The sequence below is a fragment of the Pleurodeles waltl genome, chromosome 3_1 (assembly GCF_031143425.1).
Source record: "Pleurodeles waltl isolate 20211129_DDA chromosome 3_1, aPleWal1.hap1.20221129, whole genome shotgun sequence".
In the NCBI taxonomy this organism is placed as follows: domain Eukaryota; kingdom Metazoa; phylum Chordata; class Amphibia; order Caudata; family Salamandridae; genus Pleurodeles; species Pleurodeles waltl.
In genome coordinates this window covers 1,639,737,239-1,639,759,179 of record NC_090440.1, presented here as the reverse complement: position 1 = coordinate 1,639,759,179, position 21,941 = coordinate 1,639,737,239, and the positions used below count along the sequence as shown (strand labels likewise).

At 41.6% G+C, this 21,941-nt stretch overlaps 1 protein-coding gene across 4 annotated transcripts in view; it reads right to left on the bottom strand.

Annotated features, from left to right (window-relative positions):
• The window catches only part of DCAF17 (DDB1 and CUL4 associated factor 17), a 444,850-nt gene that overhangs the window by 227,699 nt on the left and 195,210 nt on the right, over positions 1–21,941 (bottom strand). For all 4 annotated transcript variants that reach the window (XM_069225322.1, XM_069225323.1, XM_069225325.1 and 1 more), the window contains 2 exons: positions 5,701–5,806; positions 3,771–3,913 (listed from right to left, as the gene is read on the bottom strand). In XM_069225322.1, coding sequence (XP_069081423.1) covers positions 3,771–3,913; positions 5,701–5,806 — 249 coding nt within the window. The remainder of the gene's footprint in view (positions 1–3,770; positions 3,914–5,700; positions 5,807–21,941) is intronic.

The following is a 21,941-nucleotide window of genomic DNA, read 5'->3' as shown; positions in this document are numbered from 1 at the left end:
TATGTTGTACTGTGATTCTTTTGTTATCTTTTTATATGCTCGAATAAAGACTATTTGATTAACTAATGTATTTTCATTTCGATAAGTACCCTTCACCGCAGCTGTTCACCCTTTCCCTTAATTAGAGATGTACACCTTGTGTACACAGAAGTTCAAGGGCTTTCCGGTCTAAATCCTCAAAGTGTTCTAACCACAGCTAATCCCAGAGACCATGTTTCAATGGCGTTCTAGTAGCATTAGGTTAATGATGTCACACCTTGTCTAAAAAAGAAACCTGATATTATCAAACAAAGAAAAATTCTAGAATGTCCATTGTGGGTGCTTGCTAATGATGGAGGACTGGCACTTCGTCTTCACTGGATGGCCCCATTTATGAACGTTTGAGAAGGCATTAACATTAAGATACATTTCCTTCCCCCTCAAAATCAGCCCTCGTTTATGGCTTCAGGTGAATAACTTGAGTGGCAGGCAAATATCTCATGATAATGTCAAACGAAACCCAAATCAATTAAGGAAAGACATACACATGGGTGCAACAGAATTGTTCCCACGGAACCACTACAGATAGGCTCAGTGATGATAGGAGTACACTTGGTATAGTAAGTCCCCGTCTCCAGGCATTGCAATTTGTTGGCTGCATCCCGAGCATATGCAGTAAAATTGTTTGTAGAGCTTCCTCGGTGCGCGTATATGAGTATGGTGGCTGTGGACTGATGCTCAACCGATGGTTAATACAGATTATCTTCGTTTATTGTAGCAGCTATAATAAAGAACACATTTACTGCGGATATATGTTACGAATACTTTAAAACAGACCAAACGGACCCAATTTTTCACATCCACCACTTAAAATACTGTTTAGACAGCCTCAAAAATGTAATAAGTTGTACCGGACATCTCAGCTGATTATAAAGGGTATGCGCAGCGCTCATTTGTGCAGTTTTTAGCCAAATGCTATTTTTTAAAAATTTAAGGCAACAATATTGTCGGGAGTCCATGAATGTGACCTCGCACGGATCTGCAAGACAATCTGTACGATATAAAAAATATAACTGCAAAAACCAGTTCCAAAATATAGGCTAACATTATCCAAACTGCATAAATATCTCACTGCAAAGATTAGGACCTGCACTTAAATCTTCTACTAAATGTTTGTCCCACAAATAGGAAGGTCTGTAGTTGGAATAGTAAATAAAACCAATCCTAAAGTATGTGAGGAGAGAATTTGAAATAAAACTTGACATTTTTCATTAGGGGGGTATTTAAATAAGGTTGAGATTTTGCCAGCCTATAGTTTGGAGTCCGTTTTATTCAAAATATGTATTTGCAGTGTATTTTCACACGGAACCAGAAAATCACATAGGGAAGGTGAACCTGGGGAAATCTGAGTGCCTCGTACTGCCAGTGTTTGATTTGCCAAAATTGTGAAAGCATCAAGAAACTTGGGTATCTCTTGAGCATTTGATGACACACAGTCCATTTGACACTCTTGGAGCTAAAGGTAGTCCCTTAGGAAAGCCTGCTTCCCTCATCTGGGCATGCCGATAGGTGTGTCAGACTGTTCCCCGCACACTTCTTTATTATGCAGCAGGTAACAGGATACATGTGGCATTTAATGAGGGGCTCTCCCTTTCCACAACACATGGGTTTGAACCACGAGGGAAGCACTGCTGATGCAGTCATCTTCATGGCGAGAGGTTCAGTATGCAGCATCCACACTAGCCCGCTGACACATTTTGGCATCCATTTGAAATTATGATATGTCTACGCATGCACTTTTTAATTAAAATCAGATTAGTGTTATTACAAATATGCAGTGTCTTTCCAATCCATAGAATTCATACAAATTATTAAATTGCAATTATACTTAATCTGGTACAGCTAGTCTCAGTTTGCAGTACTTTGAATAACTGGGCCTGACAGGAGAATGCTTGACAACGGTAATTTACCTAATTCAACACTTTACATCATATGCTTTACTGACATATTGTACTAAGACGGTGTCAAATCGTGCAGTGTGCTCTACCATGCTTCTTCAGATCTGCAGCGAGGCCGAAAGCGCACAGCAGCAAGCTGAGCCGTGGTATGGAGAATCCACCCAGTGGAACAGCACCAAGCGATGGCTGTCAAGTAGCCAAGTACCTGGGCTGGAGCTCGTCAGCCATGCGGTGTCAGAAGAATGTGCATATGCCAGGGCCCAGCTCCTAGCACAAGCAGTTTCTCACCTGAAGCCAAACCACCAGGAGAAAGCAGCATCCTATACCTCCCTCACATTACTCTACAACTGCCCTGCAAGGAATATGCGAGACAATACTACAGGCAAAATCCTGCTACAACCAGCAATCAAGGCTTAATGAGGAGAGGGATTCTTCCTTGAGACCTGGTAGTTAACAGGATGTCTCACCAATCTTTGACTTTGTTGTATTCACCAGAATAGATTTATTGTTGTCTATTATTATTTAGCATACCAGTTGCCTGATCACCCCTTTCCAGTTCACCATATACCCTACTTAATAACTATATAAACCAGGGGACAATCACTTTAGTTTCTTCCAATCTCTCTCCAAGAGGTGGAAAGACAAGTGCTAAGAGAAAGAAAAGATGGCCAATTTGACAGTCATGGTGTGGCGCTGAGCAGACAGGTGGGGTCAAGGGAAAGTAACTGGAGACAGGTCATAGTCTATAATGGAGTTCCCCACTCCACACCAACCAAGAATCACCAATTCTGAGGAAGAGTATTGCAATCTCCGAGCCAACACCTAAGTCCCATAACGAAAATGAGCAAGCATGCACACAAGTCATCGATGAGCACAGAGCATGGATAGCAACTGCTTGTCAGTGAGTGTCCAGAAGAGAGCTTTCAAGAGATTTTTCAACAGTCAAAGCTGGACATATGGCTCCAAGTTCACTTATACCTGACTACCTCATTCATTCAAGCACCTATGACAAGTTAACACCAGCTACTGATGAGATGGTCTTAAGATGAGCATTGCCAAAATGCCGGCTGACTTCAGATATGGCAAGAGCTCCCTAAAACTTTTGGCGTAATCTGCCTTATCCACAGTATGTGCAGTCCATAAAAGTAATATTGAACAGACATTTCCCTCATCAACATTGCCTAGTACCATTACTGTTCCCTGCACTAAACCATAGACAAGTAAACTGGTGAGATTAAATATCCTATTTTTACTGAATTTGCCAACGTGTGAAATTTTGAGAATGTCTAGTCCCCTCGTCCATTTCCTGTACATGTTCCAACTCCCACTTCACCTGGACACCATGAAACATAAAACATCTGAGATTGTGACATCCATTCGTAATCCACGTCGCCACACGGAATTTCTCTTTTCTCTTTTCTGTGCCTCTTGTGCTATTTCCTTAATTTAAATTTGCATTTGGACATTTCTCCAAGTATTGATACTAATTTTGTAAGATCCTCTCTACTACAGACATTAAGTTTATGCTTCTCCCATTAGGAGCTACACTTTGCACACATCCTTCGTCCCTAAATTTTCCTCTCCGAGTGCTACGACTTTTTCCATTTGTGTGTACGAAAAGCCAATCTCCGAAGGGGTTTGAATAAACGTGAACGACCAAGTGCATCTTTTCAGATAATTCATTATTTAAAAAATGCACACAATGCAGCATAATGATTACGAAAAGAAAATACACTCAACTCCAAGGTAAAGCAAACAATACAAGTTCCTTTCAATGTACATTTTTAATGTATCATTAATCACAATTTTAGATCCTAATATAAAGTACATTACCAAGACATTGTTGTTCAAAGAACATATATGATAGGTTCCTTTCTCCTTTTTCTTGTTGGGTGTAATGATGTAATGCCATGGGAACCCTCCGATCTGAAATGCATTTTCCAAGCAAGAAACTTCAAACAGCAGGGGCGGACTGTCTGAAACAAGAGAAGAAACAACAAATATTTGCAAACCATAAAAATGAGGACATTGAAGCCCTCACTCCAGAGCAGGAGAAGTGTTTAGCTTGATACCGCTGGCAACAACACATGACGAGGAAGCAGACCCAATGTGAAGAGACTTTATTAGACTTGCAATAACTCAAATCAAATGCATACAAAACCACTGTGCACCAATGACGTACATTGCACCAAACTTTAACTGATCAATGGGACCCCCAATTTATGAACCACGCTCAACACTGATATTTTGTGCTTCTGGATGCTTTGTAAATAGGGGGAGGTAGGCCGACACATGTCGAACTCCTACATGTTACTTAACTTACCTGTACCATTGATGTTGGCCTGCAGAAGACCACTTTACCAGGAATTATATGAACATACCACTGCCTGCTCAAATTAAAGACAATAGCCTTGAAGACGGCAAATACTAAAGCTTTATAGCCTGCTGCTGGGGGCTACCATGGTTTTTAAAGGCCCTGAACCCAAGTTATAGGCCTGAGTTACAGGGAGTGAGCCTTTAACAACCCGTGTAGTGAGAGGCAGAAGGGCTATAAGGCTATTAGAACTTTCCACCCACTGAGGGTAGAACGTTCTAAATTAGAACGGATGGAAAAAGAAAACCAACACTGGAATGCTGGAGCTCCAGGCTTATACCAGCCATTGTAAGCCCGAGCTACTCCACTGTCTTTAATGGTGCACTCAACATTCCAATGTTCTAATGGCAGGTATAGACCTCTGCTCCAACATTCCAGTACATGTCTCCCTGTTTCTCCATGTTTCATTTAGAATGTTCAACTCTCAGTGGAAAGAATGTCCCAACAGCATTGCAGACCTTCAGCCTTAGGCGGTACCTTGGGCTCTATCACTTGTTAAAGACCTTCTCCCTCAGTATAGGCTGAACTTGGTTGAGGGGCCTTTAACGATGCCACAGCCCTTTGTTTTGGGCTGTGTTGCGATACGTGAGCACATTGTACTACTCTACCCCTGAATTTACTGGGTGCATGGTCACGACTTTTTTTAATGTGTGAATCCCTAAGCATCGTTAAGAGGAACTATTCCACTTGACTAATTAAAACAGCTGTCCAGATTCCTAAAAAAAAACTTCTCGTCTATCTTCATCATTAGTTTTGAATATAGCACCAGGAATTCACTTATTGCTTTTAAAACATAGCAAGTGAAGGAAGTCACAGTCACTTATTTTCAAAGTAGTACCTTTATCTAAAGAAGGGGATAATACAGAGTTGAAATTGATCTTCATCACAAAATTTAAATAACTTTTGCAATCCGTGCCCATATACTCCTAAAACTTTTCCGGCTGTTCCCTTCCCAGTCTCACTCTGGATAGTGATTTACTCCTGTGCTTGAATGGAGTGAATGTCTGACTTTTTCCATGGAGGAAATGTCTTTGCGAACATTTGTGAAATTCTCTAACTAGGGAAGACTATAGGTGTTCACATACTATGAAGCTGATCTCCAACTTAGAACCCGGACAATCGCTGCTGTGAGCAGACTTCCTCAGACAGAAAATAATATGACTTGGAAGGAAATACATTAACAAGTGCAATTTCACATTTTGTGAATCACTAGCATGAATTTGCTTTTGTAGATAAGGGTATTTGCTTTTCTAAATCTCAATAGTGTATTAATTGCTTTGCTGAATTGTGCTCCTTTATGTCACGTAGAAAAATGTTCATCTATAAGGATATAGTGCAGGTTAATTGGTCTCTTTCAAAATATACGATCATCTAAAGAGGAAGCAGTACCTGTAATTTTAACATTGCAAGGGACACCAAAAGGAAAGTCTCCCACAATTCCAGCTGAGCCTTTCCAGTTACATTTTTGACCCAAATCAAGTTGTTGCTGAGTGCACTAAAACACAAACGGAACAAATTTATTAGCATAAATATTAGGAATTATGCAAACGAGACAAATGGAAATTCTTCTAAATGGCAATATATATGCTTTTAACTAAATTATCGATAAACAATTCAAAGATATCGGTCAAAAACAAAAAAGTCTTAGGCAAACAAAACACACACACTAAAAATAAACTCAATCATATTTGAGGTCCTTATGTCCTCTTATCTTTTGTGTTTATGTTGGGTTGTAGGATTCCTCGTGCCCTCTGCTGCATTCCTCGCGCAGTGGAACCGGCGAATGGGAAACCATGGAATGGGAGAATGTTGGGGGAGGTTTGAGTGATAGCAGCAGTTGGTGTCTGAGGAAGGAGGACGGGAGTCGAGGCTGTCATAATCTCATACTGAATAAAGGAATATAAATTTACCTAGTGTACGAGGATTATAGCCACACTTCAGTTTACAAAGCTATTCCGAAAAATAAATCATGCTGGGATATTTTTTAGGTAAAATGTTTTAGAGATGATTGCAACCTGAACAGTAAAGATGTACAACACAACAGCTAACTGCAGCCTCTGTAAAGATTAGTGTGTGACAAAACATATTAGCTTTCATTCTGCCACGTGTAAGGAGAAGGCAAAGGAAACAAGTTGTAATTCTCTCACACTTCCCATGCTACATAGCGAAGTCCCTAATCAATAGTGAAATAGACTAAGACGGTCTCCCCAGCTATGTCTTCAGAAAGACAATACTGCACAATCTCTCCTCTCACTCACCTACCACTTTCCACAAATACGAATTAGGTTGGTTTTACAACAAACTAATCCAGCTTCCAAATAAAGTAAATATGTATACTTTGTTAATAATTCGTAGATTTTGATTAGTTTATTTCAACTGTTTATAATAAATTTTGTCCACATTTGTGTTGCCATTATTATCATGTTTCGACTCTCGTTCTTTGTGCAACCACACAAACTGCATACAACCCTATACACAGATATGTTGCTGTATGTAGCACTTCTATCCAAATGGATTTCACATTTATGAAATAACCATGCACACATTTCCAGTTAATTGTAGTTGAAGAATCGTACTTGGAATAATTCACAGCAGTGCATTACGGTAGCAACAGGAAATTGGTGGAAATCACATAAGGCCCACTAGTATTAAGGTTTCTGCACGTCTGTAAAATTCAGATTGGAACTGCATACATTAGTTGAATCCTGGGGAAAACGTACGTTAGGCTAAATACTTTGTATTAATCCTTGCAATCATGTGCGAAAGCTGAAAGCCGTCTTGTAAGGAATTCTATCTATGCAACATGCCCATTCCCCTCTTAGAATAAAAAAATGTGCAAAATCAGTTTGTATCTTTGGTTGAACAAATCCTCAGTTAAGAGGATCGGGCAGAATCAGCATATTTTTAATGCAGAGTTTTCACATATGAATGAAGAGTTTTTAAAAAGTAAATTTATCTACGGTACTGACACTTCAGATGTGTAGGGCGCGTTCCCCAGTGACTTCTCTGTGTGTGGTCAGGGAAATGCAAGTCAAATAAGCATTTGTAATACAATGGGTCTTGCATTTCCTCAAGTTAGAGCTATTAGCGTTATAAATTCCTAACTGGACTTTTCTTGCCACTTAAATTGAAAATGAAAAGTAAAACAGATGACATAAGCAAGCCGATTCAAAGTGCCATGGCCACCATGAGCATGAGGACGAGGACGAAGGAGGGACACAAAAAGAAAAAGAAGTTTGCTCACAGTCAAACATATTGGCAATCATGCAATTATCCATGTAACAGGGGCAGTCTGCAAGGTGGTAACAAAACCGTCCGAAGGAGGAAAAAACGTAAAGTATTTACCAATGATAACAAAGGATTTTTGAAAGGCAAGACCATGAACAAGTGAAAGTGATAGGTGTGTGGTGGGCGTGATTAAAAGCCAACAATACTATCAACGGGTCAAAGCGCTTGCTCGCTCGACCTAAAAAGGTGGACACCCATACTGATGTAGCTGTAAGGGAATTCACAAAAGTTGTAATGTCCTTCACACTTAGCTGTACTCCTAAAATACCTGTATAAACCAGGTGTAAGTGGTGCAGAAAATGCAATGAAGTGCATGAAACCGGCCCAACTTTTCAAGGAAGTGCAAGGAAAGAGATAAATTCACATTGCATTAAGGAAAAGGGTGACTATAAGCTTTTTTTGTGTAATGTTCCAAACTGTATACATGGGTTACACAATGTGAAGAATCGGAACATGCAGGTTTAGGCAGCATATGCAAGGGCCACTAAAGCAATGCAATCATACCCTAACATCTAATAATTCTGTGAACCCGCAAGTAGAAATCTCTGCTCTATGTAGATGTACAAGTCCAGAAATGTACAACTTGCTTTATCAATGGAATCCATAATATGAAAGGACATATAGATTATACACTTTGATTCCTTGTTTTAACAACTACTGAATAACATAAATTCTTTATCTGAGGAAGAGGTGAACACAGTGTCCTAAGTCTTCCAAATCAGTGGTCGTAGGTGGCAATAATAAATGTTGTCTGCACTGAAGTGGCACAAGTCAAAATTAAGATATTAATGCATCACCTTAGAACTTGCGTGTCACCCAGTGCTTGATTTGTAAATAAAAACGTGCCGTGCCCAAAGCCCTCCTCTTAAACACGCAGCTGCTGCAATTAAATGTGGGAACACAGAATACTGAGGCAGTGTAGTCCTGAAGCCATTTTCGGCCTCTTTGTATTGCTTTCCTTATCTTATGACCGAGCTGACAAAACTTCTCTGGAATGCACTTCTTAGTTTAAAGAAGAAATTTATTATTACTTCACCACGAGGTTCCTGAGAGATGAGATTAGTAGGTTGGAAGCACACGCTTAAAAGTAGTCACAGCAATGAAAGCAAAATATATCAAAGTGATTCTCAATTGCAAGGTACACAGCATATACATGTGATTATATTATAACATAACTTCAAAGCAAAGGATAAAAGTAAAAATTCATCACCGTAGGGCCTATCACTGCTCGTCATCTTTCTCATGCCTGCAAGTTGATGACTCCTGTTCAACTGCAAGAAAGAGATTTTCCACCCAAACGGGAGGTCAGGCAGCTGACGTCTGCTCCTGACTGAAGTCATGGAAAATTCCCCCTTGCTGCTGCCCAGGGACACCTTCTTATAATGAAAAAGTCTGCTAACAGGCCCCTTAGTCAAAACATGCTGGCTACTGTACATCAGAGTGGGAACAGAACAAGAGTTGGAGAATGACCAAGTCTCCAAACCTCGCTTGTTCCCAGGGCTGAGTAGAGAGGAAAACACAAAATATACGCTCTCTTATCACGCTAGGGTTCGGTGTGAACACAAATACGAAAAACACAGCTTGGTCTACCATGTGGAAAAACACATGCTCATCTGCAATGTCTCAACTGCAATCTCTAACTCCACGTTAAAGCCAATAGGCAGCTAAACTGAATGCAGAATGTAATGTCTAATGCCATGTTAAAGTCAATAGGCAGCTAAACTGAATACAACATGTAATGTGCTACTGGTGAACATTGAACTACTAATATGCGCAGTGGTGAAACACAAAGTCATTGGTCAAACACAATTAATGGCATAACACTCTTCAAACCATTTAAAGCCACTCCCTGCCCCTTCAGCTCATTGTAGCAGCTTTCTATGTTCTTCCTTTGTGACGCTTTTTCGTTTTTCCCTTTCTCCGTCTTTCCCATATGTATCTTTTGCTCGCAGTAAATGCTTGAGGCAGAAGAATAAGCGCCGGCCCTCATAAATAAGTGCCGGTGCTCGGCACCGGAAACAACAAGCACAAATTAAGCACTGGTGTCACTTAAGAAAAACCGCTAGCTGGGCGGCCTGTTACACTGACAGCGGCGCACCAAATTCAAAGAACAACAATATAATTTAAAAACATACATGCAAAACAATGGCTTAGGTGGCGACTGCATGGTTCACCATGGCACCGACTGCTGGCAACTAATGGAGGACCAGCCCTTTAGAGAATAACTGTGTAGGTGCAGAATCGCAAAAAACACTATAAATAGGCTGCCCAGATTCTTGACAAAGAGAACTTTAGATGTAGGGCAGAGTGCATTTCATCCCCTGTTGTATAATATTGCTTCTACAATCAAAGTGGTATTCAATTAAACAATTACAAAATCTACTGGATAGTTCTGTTGTCTTAACTTAGAAAGGAAACAATAATAAGTTGTTGATAAGAGTCGGATAACGTTGAATATTCCGGGTATTCTTTTGATACAGAAAAGACCTGTTGTATCCCTCCGCCACCTCAAAATCCTGAACCTCCAAGATGATAAATGAAACAAAAATGAGGTAATAACAATCTTTCAGAGAAAAAACACTAGGAAAACCAGGAGGTGAAAAACGTCTGGATAGATACATTTAATACATGAGCTTTAGTGAGGAAGAACAGTCCAAAACAGCTGATAGAAAATACAACATAGGAACTAGAACCTCCAAGACAAACAATGAGGTGACATCGAGAAGAGTTGCAACGCTCAGAATGCCCCAATACAGCCCTTTATATAGGGAAGGAGACTGAAGAAACCTGGAAGAAAAAACACAACGATCCAGGAAATAGTGTGCCTAAATATTAGGTTAGCAATTAAAAATAGAAGAAATAAAAAAACAAGTGCTTGCATATGGAAGAGAAAAACCCGAATAGTGAATCAAACAAGAAAGAAGAAAGCAAGAATCTCTAGATTCCCAAAATGGTGAAGATAGGAAGGCTAGTCAGAATCAGGATTGCAACAGCAAACTGAAGAGGTCAGAATGTCATTATCTAAAAAGGGCGAACAATTTCCAGAGCTAAACTACCTGCGCCATGGGATAAAGTGTATAAAGGACTCCAGCCTTTCCCAAGAAATGCTCCGAATGCCTGTAGCGTGGCCTGAGCACAGAGACTATACCACGGTGACCCTCCGCAGCTACTGTGTTCAGGAGAAGACATGGGTGTCAATTCACCAAAATATGAAGGGTAGCAGACGTGACATCACACGCCCTTTGACCTCCACTTTGACTCACAGACACATACCTACACTTACACACAAATTCACACTTACACACACACTCTCTCTCATAAACACACTCTCAGCCGCAAGCATGCACACAACATACATGTAAAAGCATTTTTACTTGCCACAGATGCCATGGAAGGGCATATTCACATTTTGATTACATTGATAGAGAAAAATATTTTATTATTCACTATTAGTGTAATAAAACAATTGAGAGAAAACAAAGAGAGTGAAGCCTCACTGACGTGCATGAGGGTGTGCAGCCCCTGTGTTCTTGGCAGGGGTCGCAAAGGGCAAGCTAGGGGTCACAGCTGTGACCCCTGGCAACCCCTAAATGACATCCATGGGAGAAGCCTAGGAGAAGGACTGAAGAGTATGTTTGTGAGAAGGAATAAGGCAGGTGGGGGCACCTTGCAAGGCGAGGCAGTTACTGTGTAGCCCAATGAAATATGAATTAAGCCTTTCAGGTACAGAAATTAAAGCAGGTGGTTCAAGGTGTCACTTCAGGTACGATAATCTTGCGTCTTTGCAACAGTTAATGAGGAACATCTGAACCATCAAAGCAATCACCACTGGAGGATTTGCATAGTAAAGTCAATATTTTTTTTAATCTTAGGTGTTCCTTAAAGTAGTATTCAAAAGCATAGCTGTACACTGACTGAGGTCTTCTTGCACACAAGGTGTTTAGTCCAATGATACTGCCTTCTCCCAAGTTACTTAACAGCGTAATAGCTTGAGTATGTAGTATGTTATATCTTAAATATTTTGGTCAAACCAATAAAATGCTGCTTTTATCATTCACTTCATGAAATGTGACTAAGAAATGGCATGCAGTATTGTTTTACATTTCTTACAATAAATGTAAACAATGAAAAACAATGAAATCAAGCCAAATATAATTTGGTTTGGAAGGCCTTTTTAAAACCAAAGGCCCAACCTTATGTTATGTTTTGTTTCACTGTTATCTCCTAATAAGTCCTTCATGCTACACTGAAAACACAATGAGCAAACCACAACATTTAGGAGGTTATAGGAATGACTGCATAGTTTGCAGTGGAAGATAAATGGGGGCTCATGAGGAGCGAAGGGGGTAAAATAGGCAGAGGCAGATTTTTTTTTTTTAATTTCTTACATCACTCATATTGCAAGCATCATCATATTTCCCTTTCAAAGACACATTTTGCCATGAACATTGGCAAAATAAATTCTGGTGTTATTCCATTAGCTTATTAAGTGTCTGGGGCAACCCCTGTCCATACTGTCAGAACTATTTACCCCCTTGGACGTCCCTGTTGTATCCACAGTTTAAAAACAAATATTTCTGTATCTCAGGGGCCACATTATTCAACACACATTCTCTGCTTGAGAGGGCGATATCATCACCAGTCTGTGCTAAACCGCAAAGTGGAGGGGCATTACAAGTAAGAAGACCCCCGGCGGGGAAAGCCTTCTTGTCCGGAGCTCAAGTGGGAAGCTGGCCAGAAATTGGAGGGTTTTGTGATGGTTACAATAGGGAATGTTTTTAAGGTTCCTTCCCAGTGGGCTGACAGCAGCCCTAAAATTCCACATACCATTGGATTTCCTGATTTTGGCGCATTCTGTTGAGAATAAGACTACAGGAAGCAGTGTTCACCTTCTGCCATCTGCACTTTTATACCAAAAGTGCTCTAAACACTGGCAGTGCAAGACAGCAGGATTAATTGATAGAGGCATATACCTAACAAATTGAGCTATGATGGTCACAGAGGCCAGTGGGATATTTCTTACTGCAAACAGTGCCCACTATAACTGTTGGAGTGTACATTTTAGTAATGCTTTTAGTGACCCAGAAGTCAGCAGAAGGTGACATATTATGCCTCACGTTTAAAAGCCTAATGTAGAAAGCTGCATTGACACATATTTTAAAAGTGTTCATGTTTTGATTTGTGTTGGTCACAATCGTGCCCACTTTATTTGACAATGTGCTAACAAGATTTAAATGGTGTCAAAGTATATTTGAGGCACTAGAGTAACTGCTAGTATTGAAACAGTTATTTGATGGCTAATTTGTGATTATGAATTTAAATAGATGTGCGCAAGAAAATAAATGTACTTCCCTGTCATATCTAACGTGGTGCCTTAATCAGTTCGCAATTCTTAACTAAATGTTTTCTTCTTTCTGATGATATATTATTAATGTTGAAATTATAAGTTTGAATATTATGTGTGTTTATTAACAAGTATAGTAATGCATTCATATTTCTTGTATTAGCATAATAGGCCTGCAGAACCATATTTGCAGTCATGTCTCTCTCTAACATGAATTTTTCCATTAGGATTCGTTCTGATGAATTGCAATACCCTCTTTGTTCGATTGTACAGAGACTTGTAGTTAAATGACTTTGGTTCTGGAACATTTAGGCTTGAACACTTAACGTGAAATAAATTGTTTCAACGGACATGTGGATTCACATGGGATAAAGTCCACTGTATACTCTGGCAAAAATTTGAATTGTTGCAAATGGCATTAAAATGTAACTGACTGTTTGGATTCATGCGGAAAGAGGAGATGCCTTCAGACAAAACTTGAGAAAATGCCAGACTGTTGCATCTCGAAGTCATGGCGCTAATTGTGATTGGACATTTTCCCTTTTGCGTGATATGGACCCACTGGATTGACCAATCTTGATGCTTTAGGTGTTCTTTAGTAGGGAAAGAAGTTACACATTTTAGTTAGTCTTTTTTTGCCTCTTGACCCTGCTGTTCGCTGTGCAGCTCGTGTTCTGTACTTCCCTGATGGTGCTTCTAATCGGAATTTGCTGATTATCTACATGCTTTGCTGATGAAGAATCTTTGAATGCTGACCCTAGGAGAAGTATACTTCCCTGTTGATGCTATTTCCCTTGACGTCCTTTTTCCAAGAATAGAAGTTAGCATGCTGACACATATTTTAGTTTTCTAGTTAGTATTGTATAGCCCGAGATATATTTTTTCAAATTATTTTTGTCTCTTTTGCATTTTGTCTGCATGTGTTAGCCTGTCTCCACACATGCATGACCCAATTTGGTTAGCTGTAGGGACAACCTATGTCCAACCCTGATTTGTGTTCTCTGCATAATTTGATTTGACAAATGCTAACACAGTCAGATCTGAGATATATTTCTGTGGCTAAATTTCTTTAATGATATGTATTATTATTCTTAGAAGCTTAATTGTGTTGATGGTAATTATATTAAGCTTGTTGATTTGACTTTACAATTTGATTTTGCACACCATTTACATGACATTAGCTTTGTAGATGTAAAATAAAGCCTTGAAACTTTAATTGATTGGGGTTTTTCTTCCGTGGTAACATGGGTCATGGTGTTTAGATTGTTGTGTGCGATAGAAGTGATTGTGTATGTTTAATCACCCTCCTTAATGGGTCAAAAGATCCCCAGAACTCAGTGAAGGGTTTCGAATCCTGTGAAGGATGAGAAAACGTGTTAACAGTTTTGGTAGCAGAGTGGTGGTTATGTCCCATAAGAGCGTAACCATATTTTTGTTCAGGATTAGGCACGTTATTGTTCAGTCAAACATTTGCCCACCCCGTAATTTGTTCTATGGTTAGTTTGAGAAGTAGATGAAATTCTTGTGGAGTGTCTTCAAGTTTCGTGCTGTGTAAGTATAAGTAGGGATATAAAAAGGGATTTGCACTTGCCATGCTGTTTACTTGAAGACTGTAGTGAAGTATGATATTGTGAAGTGTTTTGAGGAGTAGTCGTACTTGAAGTGATTGTGGCGCTTTGTGCTCAAACATTGTCAGCAGTTGTTGTTGTTATTGACAGGTCTGCTGAGGCCTAAGATCCTGGGATAACGCACAAGTGTAGGAGACAGTTGGGTAATTTATTGTCTGCAGTGAAGTACGTGTCATGCGGTACGACTGACACTGTCATTAGTTTTCCTTGAGGGAGTGTGAGATGATAGGTGGTATTAGGTGAATCCTGAATGTACAGGGGGAATCTGGAACAATCAGGGTGGAAACAGCTGGTCAAGTTTTCACTCATGTGTAATGGTGAAAGCCAAAGTTGGAAGAGTAGCCATTCAGCTATTAAACCTTTTGAGTCCTACCCGTAGTGTGCAGACAGGTTTTTGATTTGCTCGCAGGATTTTGTATTTAGCGTATGAGTGAGTAATTGTGTGAGAGACAATTACGAAGAGACTGTAGCTGCTGAGTAAAGTGAGTGTGACGTCATTTGAACCACGATGGGGTAGGTCGATTGGTGAGAAAGCTGCGCTCGTATTCGTGGACAATACTGTGTTATCATTGGCTAAGAACAGCTTGCGAAAAGGATTGTGGGATTTAATTTACTTCCTGGTTTCACTGAAAATCGTTATTGGGTGAATTTGTGCGAAAAATAAAATTATCAAGGCTTTTAAGAAGTGTGCAGAGAGGAGATGTGTTTATTCCAGTCAGAGAGGGTGAACAGATAGCACCCAGAGGAACACCAGCATATAAAGTGTCAGAGGCGAAAGGAGTTTCAGCATGCATTTGAGTAAAACAATGGTGCATGATCACTAATAAGGAAGGTTCATTAGCTTCTCCTTGTCACAGAAGTTTTTATTTGAGAATTTTAGAACATTTGAGAAAAGTACTGTGCAAATTAAAGTTCCTGTAAGACCCACACAATTTGAAGCTCTTGCCGTTTAGCAACTTGTTCCCAGACAAAAATAAACATCAACATTTGAGAATAGAATGAAGAAAGAAGTTAAAACATTAATGGAAGCTAGATGCGATACAGAACAGAAAATTTAGACAGCTGAGATATTCGATGGAGTGAGAATGTTTCCCGCTATCACAGAGGAAGGTTATGGGTGTATAAAACCTAAAATAAGAACAAAACATACAGATAAAGCAGAGCAGACAGCGGATGAGGGTAAAAAGACAGTTACACTTCAAAGTGACTCAGAAGATGAGTTTATACATCAGCTTTTAATTAATCATCCCCCATCATACCATGTAGTTGAGGAAGCAGTGCAGAATGAAGCCCCAAATGTGCCAAAAGCTTCAGTTTCACAAAGCCCAATTCACGTAACTCGAAGTACACCTCTGTATTTAGTGACCCAAGTGCCTGTGGTTTATCCGCTAGTTCTGACTGTTAGTACAGCCCAGCACATTACAAGTCCAGTTACGAATCAGGAAATGCCAAACCCTCATGTGAATCAGAAGCTGTCTACACAGAATGTGACTACATATGTGCAAACTTCTAGTCAGAATCAGACTATACCCATATATAACCAGAGCAGACAACACCAAATGTTACCCCCAGTCAATCAGGACACACTTTCAGTACTGTTTTAACAAGTCAAAGTGCTGAAATGACAATTCTTCAGAATCAGACAAATTTGACAGGCCCCAATGCATTAACAGGTCCTATAACTATAGGTCCAGTTGGTCCACCTGTATGTCTAAGGTAAGCCTGGAAGTAATGCCCAGTCAACAAATCCTGTATCTGCAGGGATGCCACCATGTGATATGCAGAGATCAATATATTCAAACAATTCGGAGATGAAGAGAATAGCTTTGTTTGTCCCAACTTTTACCCCTCCACAAATTGAAGACCGTAGCCAGATGTTAAATCAAGCAGGACCAATATTAGATGTGAGATGTCTGCAGAGAACTTCATTTCATTACATGTCCACATCAGATCAGATTGCCACTATACATTGCAATACATCACAAAATATGACCTAGAGAAGCAATACTAGTCTGCAATGTTTTTCAGCACAGCAGTTGATTGAGTGGTTAGATACTATTAGCCAAAAAGGAGCAACAGGTACAACAGTAGTAGTGTTAGAATAAAGTATACCCCAGAGAAAGCCAGAACACTGAATGTGCCCATATTCAAATTAGAATTAAGTGATTTAATTGAGGAAACAATTGAGATTGGAAACATACACTGAAGATGAAATATGCACTTCATGTGCAAAGATGTTACACAACATGCAGGACTGACTTATGGATAATTAGTAGAATTGGATAAAAAAATATGACATGGAATTAGAAAGTCAAAGCCCTTAAGAAGAAGTTACGGGCTAGAACTCAGTACTAAAGACATAGCAAACATGACATCACCCGGCATGAGAATGCATATTAAGGAATTAATTACAAACACCCAAACATGGGGTGCATTAGGTAAATGGGAAGGCATAAGGGCAAAGAAAAGAGATCAAAAGAAAGCAATGCAGAATTTGCCTCTGGCGGGAGCAAATCAAACTGATGATAATGTAAAAATAATGCCAATAAGGGAAATTCCAGGTGGAGGTTATGTACATGTCTTGTAGAGCAGAAGTGACATGCTGTCATTCACAAATGATTACCCGAGATTGAAGGAGAAGCTAGTGGAGTAGTATAAGCAAAGAGAGAGATCTGTGAAGCTTTCAAAATGCATGTGGGAGGATTTGAACACATTGTTGGACATTGTGGTTCCAGCTGATTTGTGGGCTGAGTGCAAGCGGATTGGCCAAACGTGAACAGCTGAGAGATCCAGTAACAGATGTGCCGTCTGAAGAGTTGATGAAAGGGTAATACAAAGTGAATGAATTTCTGAAAAACAAAGTTTCCCCCAAACATGCTGATTGGCAAAAGACTGACAGAACAGCATAGGAAATTCAGGTGTTGATCCATGCCTATTATGTGAGATTGCTGCAGGCTTTCAAACAGCATAGTGGCTCTGAACCTATTGAACCGAAAGACATGAGACATTTTGTGTTTAGATTTGTGCAAGAACTGAAGCCTGAAGTTAGCATAATGATTCAGCAGCATTTGATTTGTTAGCAGAATAAACAAACTGATCAAGTACTGCAGTACGCTAGGGACTGTAGTGACAAAATTGAATTGAAGCAGAAAAAGTTGAAAGAGAAATTGATGGTGATGAAAATAAAATCTGCTCAGACAGAAAATCCAGCAGATGATGGTGAACACTAGTGGAATGCAAGGTGTGCAACAGCCGGTTAACAATGTGCCTCAGTTTAGAGGTGGAGGATGCAGTGTTCGGATAGATCAGAGTGGGAATGTGATTGATGTGCAGTTAATGTAGAAAATGTAGCCATGTCATGCGTGCAGCAACGTTCGACACAGGAGACGGAGGTGTTCCGATAATAATGTGAATAATTTAGTGCAGAATGGTGGTGTTGCTCAGACTGTTGGCAATGATCAAGTTCAAATTCAGAGAATCCAAAGACCCCCGAGTCCAAAATGTAGCCGTTCATACGGGATTGCAGGGGCTGCAGGTCCCGCACCAGATGCAGGTCCCCCAACAGATCCAAGTTCCCCAACAGATTCAAGCCCCAAATGCAAGTTTCACAAGCCCCAATGACACAGCAGCAAGTGATGGTTCCTAAGCAAAACATGAATCAGAGAGCAAATACAAACGTAAATCAGTTGGTAACACAATTTCCTTTAATTGATTTGAGTGATGGGTTTTCAGAAACATATAACAGTGACAGCCTGATGATGAGGATTGCATGTCAGCAGCATCTTTAGAGGTGGGTCAACGTGGTCCTATGTAAATGCCAATGTTATGGGACACGATGTTTCATTCTTGGTCAACACTGGAGCAACGCGCTCCAGTGTCAGAACCCCAGAAGTTCATATGTGCCCTTGCCAGGAAAAAAGGTTCAGGTGGTAGGAGTAGCAAATCAGCAGTTAACTAACCCAATTACAGAGCATATTCCAATAAAAATAGGGTAATTTCAGAACTGTCACCAATGTGTGGTTTGCGATTCAAGTCCTGTCAGCATATAAGGTCGTGATCCATTGTGTAAGCTAAATTGTTCTAAATTGTTCTATTAGCTGCACTCACAATCGAATAGCAATTCAGACAAATGGTGATGAAGAAATGCTCTGCAAAACTGAAGAATTGTACCCTCTCATTTCATTGTTCCCAATGATGAGAGTTAATGATTTACCTGAGGAGTTGCAAGGGACAGTCATGGCAAACCTAGTGCATGCAAGACAACTGCACTTGTGACTGCCTATTTAGTAGTAAAATATAGCAATGTTTGCCTGGTGCCACTGCACCTGCTGCACCATTCAAATCATGACCCTACACAGATACACAACGGGGCTGCTACTGCTGCAAGAAACACATTTACAGGAACAAAATTGCCATTTCCTGGCCTGCAAGGGCTACGACTGTGTGTTCCATGCAGGATAGACTAGGAGTCTAGGGGAGTGGCGCTCCTTCTTCATAAGTCCCTTCCATTGGTGGTCACTAGGGTGGTGAGCGAGACACTATGAAGATACCTTATACTAGAGGGCACCATGGAGGGCATTGTCCACAATGTTGTAAACCTCTATGTCCCACCAACCCTCTGCCACTCCACAATGGTGGCTGTCAGGATGCTGATTGTGGCGCTTCCCCCAGGGAGGACTATTCTAGCTGGGGACATCAATGATATTATGGAGAACATAGACTGGTTCAGCCCGAAGGGGGGAACTTAACGGTGCAGACAGGGACTGGCAGACTGGGCGCAGAGACTGGGTCTCACGGACACCGGGCATTCCTGCAACCCTGGCACCCAGGGGTACACCCATGCCTCTGCAGCCCACGGGTCCATGTCCCGCATTGACTATGTGTTTTTACTGGGGAGGAGGACCTTGCCCGATGCATCAGGCCCACGTATTGGCACGCAGTCCATTCGACCACGTTCCCGTCATGATTTGTTTTGGCGCGCCTCCTGGGGGAGACCGCACGTTCTGGAGCTGGAACACCTGGTTCCTTCAGGACAAAGACTTAGTCAAACTTCTCAATACTGAACTTATTACTTTTCTTGGCGTGAACAAGGGCTCAGTAGAATCGGCGGGCGTTCTATGGGAAACTACAAAGGAGTACATGAGAGAATGTCTCGATCCTATGTGCAAGTCGTTGAACATAATAAACTCTCTCAGATCACTGACTTGAAAGCTTCTATCCTAACAAGCAGCCAAGCGGCACCCCACACCCTTTCTGATATTGACAAGTGCCAACTGGCGCTCAAAAGAATCTCTCCATCAGCTTAGTCTCAATGAAGCACAAAGGTACTGGAAGGCCTTGACTCTGCAACTCTATGAATTGGGGGACAAGTCAAGCAAACTGCTTGATTGGCTGCCCATGCACAGAGGTGTATCTCACATTATTCCCTGGGTTCATAGGGACTCCAGAAATTGCAGCGGTGTTTGCTCAATATTACGAGGACCTGTACGCACCTCGACCTTGCCCGGCCCAGGACCTAGAGTCTCCCCTGGTGGTGGAGTTACCCTGCCACGCTTGTTGGCCTCACAGAGGGCGGGGTTGGAGAGTGTTATTACAGTGTAGGAGGTTGGAACAGCCTTGTCAGACTTTAATCCCGGCAAAACACAGGAACCGAAGGGTACCCAACAGAGTTTTACCATAAGCTGAGCATTGACATCGCCCCACCCCTCTAGGAGCTGTCCGGCGAGGCAATCACCAGGGGTTGGCTTCCACCCGTGGTTGATCACACCACAATAGTAGTCCTGCCCAAACTTGGTCAGCAGCCCTGCTCTAGTGCTGCCTTCAGGCTGATTTCCATTCTCAATAGCAAAGTCAAGATCTATAATAAAATCTTTGCCAACAAGTTCCTACTGACTGTTATCCTCTCCCTCATACACCCAGACCAATTCAGGTTTATCCTGCACCAAAGCACCAGACAGTGTATCCGATAGGAGCAGGGAGCCCTTCCCTGTTCTGTATTGAGGCACTGGGAGGATTCACATCTCCTAGGAGCCAGGCCTCACCTGGAGCCTGAATTTGGTCCCTATGATGCACAAGGCCTGGGAGAACATGAAGCACTGGGCTGGTCTTCCTCTGAATGTCATGGACAGAATGGCGCTCTTTAAGATGATGATTCCCCCATGACTTCTTTATGTCCTGCAAAACTACTCGGAACTTATCTCTCAGGTGTGGTTTGACAGCATTCAGGCAATGGGGAGAAAGTTCATTTGGGCTGGAGGTCAGCCAAGGGTGGCCTTCCAAAAATGCACCAGAGTGGCATATGATGGTGGCCTAACCATGGCTGATGTAAGGCTTTATTACTGGACACCTCAGCTCCTCCCTATTAATGATTGGCTGCACAGGGGTGGGATGACCCTGACTACCGGGGGGAATTGGCTCTGTTGGGGCTAGACAAGGGGGTGGGGATCCTCTATGGAGCCCCTATCCCTTCGGGGCTTCCTGAGGTTACTAAAGTGGTGTTCTGTGCATGGCGGGCCATGCTTTGTTGGACTGGGTGACATTGTAGCTTTACTCAGGAGACCCTATTGTGGGAGGGCACATGGTTTGGTCAAGTGGCGTCACTGGAGGGAATTCATGGGTGGAACGTCATAGGGATTTCAAGGCTGGGGGACGTGAGGAGAGGGGACCACATAAGTCCCTTTGAGGACCTTAAAACTGACTTTGGCATGCCGTGCCCCCAGTTTTTCCGATATTTGCAGCTCCGATGTGCCCTCTCCACTGACCACTTTGTGCTACAGGACATACCAGAATACAGCCCTCTAGAATGTAAGTTCCTAGTCACCTGGGCAAGGGTGAGGTGTCCCAGATTTATCGCTCGTTGGTGATACACTTCCCAAGACACTTGAGACCTGAGGCAGAGATGGGAGGGCTAGGTGGGCGAGTTGGCCAAGGCTGACTGGATGGATGCATGTATGGCCCTGCGCACATTGTCGACGTCGCCGAGACTATGGGCGGGGCAGTTCAAGTTCCTCCATCAGGCTTACCTAACACCTGTGCAGCTGTGGCGGGTGGGCCTTTGGGACTCCCCGGAGTGCCACAGGTGTTTGATACACCTAGTGACTTTTTTCATATGGTATGGAGTTGCCCTATCATACAATCCTGGGGATCCTTTCGGCAGTCACTAGGTCCCCTATTGACCTGAAACCCCGGATTGCTCGCCTGGGTATTCTGAAGGATGTGGGTGGCTCCTGCGGTGGTAGGTCGTTGATTGGATTAGGTATTCTGCTTGCTAAGCTCAACATAGCTTGCCACTGGACATTCCTTGCAGCACTCCCTTGGAGGAGGGGCATGGATTGGTGTGGGAAACATGAAGAACTTATCTACAAAGCTAG